General features: G+C 47.6%; 1 protein-coding gene across 1 annotated transcript in view; it reads left to right on the forward strand.

The window, feature by feature from the left end:
• Positions 1–410: 410 nt before the first annotated feature.
• Positions 411–5,125, forward strand: part of UBE2R2 (ubiquitin conjugating enzyme E2 R2) — a 109,304-nt gene continuing 104,589 nt past the window's right edge. The window contains exon 1 of the mRNA XM_006734601.3: positions 411–1,036. Coding sequence (XP_006734664.1) covers positions 860–1,036 — 177 coding nt within the window. The 5' untranslated portion in view covers positions 411–859. The remainder of the gene's footprint in view (positions 1,037–5,125) is intronic.

A 5,125-nucleotide genomic window follows, 5' to 3' on the forward strand; every position in this document is an offset into this window, starting at 1 on the left:
GGCGTTCAGCCGCACAACCGTCATTTTGGGGCCAAGGGCATCCCTTGTGGCTACCCTCGGACCCCACAGCAGCTTGGCCCTTTAAGGGCGGGGGACACGCGTCGGCGTCACAAAGCGCCGCCACCGCGCCGGGTGGCGGAAAGGAGGCGGGGAAGTGAGAGAAGGAGGGCGGGGGAGGGAGGGGCGTGCGCACGCGCGTCTGGCCGCCCGCCTCCGAGAGCCGCCCTCCCTCCCGGCGCGCGCCCCTCCTCCCTCTCTCCCTCCCTTCTTCTTGGCTCCGTCGCTCCCGCGGCGCGAGGCGCTCTCGCTCTTCTCCTCCTCCTCCGTCGTCGCCCCTCCCCCCGCGCAGCCGCCGCCGCCGCCGCCGCCGCCGCCGCGAGACCCCCGCGCGCCGCGCGCCCCCCGCCCTCCCGCCTCGCTCGCCCTTCGGCCCCGGCAGCCCCTGAGGAGAACGAGAGGGCGAGCGAGCGCGGCGCTCCCGGGCCGGCTCGGCCCCCTCCCCTCATCATCGCCGGCCCTTCGCCGCCCTCCTCCGCTTCCACCCCCTCTCCCCCCCCCCGTCAAGTTGAGGCCCCCTCCGGGGGGGGGAGGCCCGGGACCGGGAGCGAATTCCCCTAACTCCCTCAGCCCCTCCCCCCACCTGGCCCGAGTGTGAGGAAAAGGGCCCGGCCCGCGTCGTGTGTGAAGGAGGACCCGGGCTGGCCCACGGGCCGTCTGGGGCCTGGTCCGGCCCGCCGGGTGTGTGAAGACAGAGGCCCGGTGCGGCCCGGCGGAGGGCGAGCGGAGGGGAGGGGCCTCGTCCGGCCCGGCCGGTGCGAGAGGACTGGGGCTCCGGCCCGGCGCCGCCGCCGCCGCCGCGATGGCCCAGCAGCAGATGACCAGCTCGCAGAAAGCCCTGATGCTCGAGCTGAAATCCCTGCAGGAGGAGCCGGTGGAGGGCTTCCGGATCACCCTGGTGGATGAGTCCGACCTCTACAACTGGGAGGTTGCCATCTTCGGACCCCCCAACACCCTCTACGAAGGCGGCTACTTCAAGGTACCCCTACCCCCTCCCAGGCCAGGCTTCCCCAGGCGGAGGCCTCCGCTCCCCGCCGCTTGCGGGGCCAAGAGTGTGAGCGCGAGTGTGTAGAGGGGGCTCCTCACCTCGGCAGCCCCCTCCCCCCATCCGTGGAAGCAGGAAGGCCTTGCTCACCAAGTGCCTTTTCTTTGTCATGGGGGCGGGGGCTGGAGGCCAGACTGCACCGGGAAATAGGAAAGCCTCTCTGGCTAGGGTAGTGGCTACCGGCGGAGGAGGGCTGTCTTTGTTTTGTTTCCCCCAGCTGAGGGTGTGTGGGAAGAAAGGTGGTCTTTGCTTTCTCGTCTTCCCATCAGAACCATCCCCGCGCCGGCTGGAACTGCCCCAGAGGGCAGAGTGACCTGCACTTAGTGGATTGGATATTTCTTTTTTGGGGGGTGAGGGTGGGGGAAGGGTATTAGCCTGTCATTCCAGAGGCTGCCTAGTGACCTGACACTTTTGAGGATTTGATGGGCTTCTTTGCCTGGTGGTGGTTCCAACTTCGCATTCCGGTGGGCGGTAGTGAATAGGACCCTAGGAGTGGTAAACAAGGGTGCCTGCGTTTCCTTGCCTTTCTCCACTTGAGGGAACGCTAATTTAGCCCCCTTTCTGTTCTCACTCTGTTTACTTCAGTGGTATTTCAAAATGCCCTTTGTCCTCACCCTGCCACCAACTTTACTGGTTTTTCCCCCCCCTACATGTAGAAATATCTGCAGACAGTGGAACATGTTATGTAGGGAGATTGATAGTTTCCCACTTCAGGGAGACAGGAGTGAAACGTTTTACTCAGGTTAGCTCTAGCAAATGGGGTGGTCTTACAGATGAAAAGTATCATCTGAGGTGAGAGGGTTTTGAACAGTGATATCATTCTTGAATCCAGTGGTTTTTTTTTACTCCATTTCTTTTTTTAAATTTTAAGATAATTTGGCGATATTGAGAGTTTGTTTTTGTTTTTATTTTACCATTTTTGTAGGGACGAATCATAGATTGAAGGTGCAGTGTTTTAAATGGTGGAGGCGGAGACAGGAAATTAGTGCAAGGGAATCCATTTAATTTTATTTCCAAAAGTAAGTAAAATAGAGCAGTGAGTCAATCTTAGTTTGTTTTGAAGGGAGGGGCTATCTTGGCATAAGTTTTAATGAGTATCTTAGTCATGTAGTTATGATGTACACTTTTAGAACTACCCAGTTTTGTTTTTTTATCTTTCTAAAGGTAGAACCTTCAGTGTCAGCTTTGAAATTGGGTCAACTTTGTAGAAAATGTGAAGAATTGACAGGGGGATGTTTAATATTTATGCCTGTGATAGTCAGTGAATGCCTAGTAAAAGCACATTTTTAGGATATTGTGTAAGAGCAGTTCTCTTACCAACTATATGCTTAATCTCTTGTGGTCACCATACACTATACCTTTTAGATGCAGATATTAATGTACAAGTTATTAGTGACAAATTGGAGAAAGTATTCCTGTGTCTACTGGCTAACTTTAGTGACTTAAAGTTTAATTTCCATAAAATGTCATTGTTTGGGACAATTGAGAGTCAACGTGAATGGGTACTAATTAGAATAATCTCCACTTCAGTGTTTTAAAAAAAGCTATGTGAAAGGAAATAATGGGTTGCAAATTGTAGTATTTTTGCTTAAGTAGCAGGAAAAGGACTGGAGAATCCTCTCAGTTTGAAATAGGTAGTATGGGAAGAGGATTCTCCACATCTACAGTGGCAAACATTGATTTCAGTTAAATGCTTTGTAATTTCAGTCCTACTAAGAAAGAATGGTTGAATTTCATTGTATATGTTAGATTTCTTAATCTTTTTACCTTTATTTTATCTTTTAAAGATTTTATTTATTTGAGAGAGAGCGTGAGCACGAGCACGAGCAGTGGGGAGGGGAAGAGAGAGGGAGAAGCAGACTCCCCGCTGAGCAGGAGACCAGCGCAGGGCTCAATCCCAGGACCCTGAGATCATGACCAAAGGCAGATGCATAACCAACTAAGCCGCCCAGGCACCCCAATATTTCTGTCTTTAATTATGACATTTAAAAATGTATGAAAATTCTTAGGTTTTATGTTTTAGTATTGTGTGAGAATTCTGTCAATTTTGTTTTATTCCTTATATGGCCTTTTATCCCAAAAGTCTTTTGTTGGAAAAAGGCAAATTTGTGGTCATGAGCAGTTAACACTGGTGATAAGTCTAAAGCCATTGTTTTTTATTTTACTGCTTTTGTCATAAAACAAGGCTTTTAGTGTGTTCCACTACAGCTGCAGTTAAAAGTTGGCACAGACCTTTTTCTACCACTATTCTCCCATATCAAATGATAGTTCTTGAACATTTAGTATAATTTATTTTCAAGTTAAATTCTTTTCTCTATTTTACATAATAGTTTCTGAAGGCAGTGGGACCGCCAGTCATTCTTTACATTTTTCATAATGTTACTCCTTTACTTTTACATATTAATAGGCTTCTTATTGATCTTTTTCACCATGAAATAGTTGGCTCTAGTCTAACTATGGCATCTGTTGTGGTAGAGACTGGTGAGACTTGTATTTCACAAATTTTTTTCGATTCATCTTTTTTTTAAATATCTCGAGTTGTGTGTTTCTTAGCTCTCGGGTTTCGGGGTGGCATGTATGATGGGTAAAGGTAGTTTCTTGTGCCTGTTTTTCTGGATGTTATACAATCTTTTTGTCCAGTTTTTTGATCTATTAGACTTAGGGAGTGAACGTCTTTGCTGCTTCTACTTTTTCCTCTAGGGGTCAATCATTACAAAACACAAAGTAGGAGACGGCTTGGAACAGGGAATGCCTCTGAACTTAATTTTGCTACTGTGGGGCAAGTTGGAATTTTATGATGTTATTGGATGAATAAATTGTCGATCAAGTGAGCAGTTAATGATGACTTAATAAGTCCACCCCATTCATTTAAAAAGCACTGTCTTTTGGGCGCCTGGGTGGCTCAGTTGGTTAAGTGACTGCCTTCGGCTCAGGTCATGATCCTGGAGTCCCTGGATGGAGTCCCGCACCGGACTCCCTGCTCGGCAGGGAGCCTGCTTCTCCCTCTGACCCTCCCCCCTCTCATGTGCTCGCTCTCTCTCATTCTGTCTCAAATAAATAAATAAAATCTTTAAAAAAAAAAAAAAAGCACTGTCTTTTCAAACAACTCCTGCTAGTGATCATAACTTAGTATGGTGCTTTGGTATAGAACTCCTTGGAGCACCTGCATTATTTATCTGAAACCATGGTGACAAGTGAGTCTAGAGATCAGAAAGTGAGTGTGTCTAGGGGTGCCTGGCTGTCACAGTAGTTGGTAGAGCATGTGACGCTTGATCTTAGGGTTGTGAGTTTGAGGCCCATGTTGGGTGGAGAGATTACTTAAAAAAAAAAAGTGTCTGTTGCATGATGTTCATAACAGTTCAAATGACACAGAAAACTTAAAATATTGCAGTTAACTTTTCATAGTTTTGATTTTATTCAGTAATCTGGTGAGAGTGAAATAAGGTTTTTCCATTTTTAGAAAACTTCAAACTGAGGGGCGCCTGGGTGGCTCAGTTGGTTAAGCGACTGCCTTCAGCTCAGGTCATGATCCCAGGGTCCTGGGATCGAGTCCCACATCGGGCTCCCTGCTCTGCGGGGAGCCTGCTTCTCCCTCTCCCACTCCCCCTGCTTGTGTTCCCTCTCTCGCTGTGTCTCTCTGTCAAATAAATAAATAAAATCTTTAAAAAAAAAAAGAAAACTTCAAACTGATAATTTAGAAAAGTATTTGTTATATACTAAAAGTTTTCCTTAATTGAAGCTTCTTTATCAGACTTAACAGTTTGATTTATATTAAAGAAACTCTTGAAAAAAAAGAAACTCGAATAGTTTTTAAAAATAATGGATGTATTATTTTCATTTGTTCTAGAATAAATGAATCTATTTTCTGCCCCCCCTGCCCCCCCCCCCAAAAAAAACCAACCATAACCCTACCAAACTTAATCTTTGGGCCTGGCAATAGCATAATCCATTTTGTGACTCTGATTCTTTTTTTTTTTTTTTTTAAAGATTTTATTTATTTATTTGACAGAGAGAGACACAGTG

Source organism: Leptonychotes weddellii, chromosome 14, assembly GCF_054177405.1.
Source record: "Leptonychotes weddellii isolate Sample4059 chromosome 14, ASM5417740v2, whole genome shotgun sequence".
Lineage (NCBI taxonomy): Eukaryota > Metazoa > Chordata > Mammalia > Carnivora > Phocidae > Leptonychotes > Leptonychotes weddellii.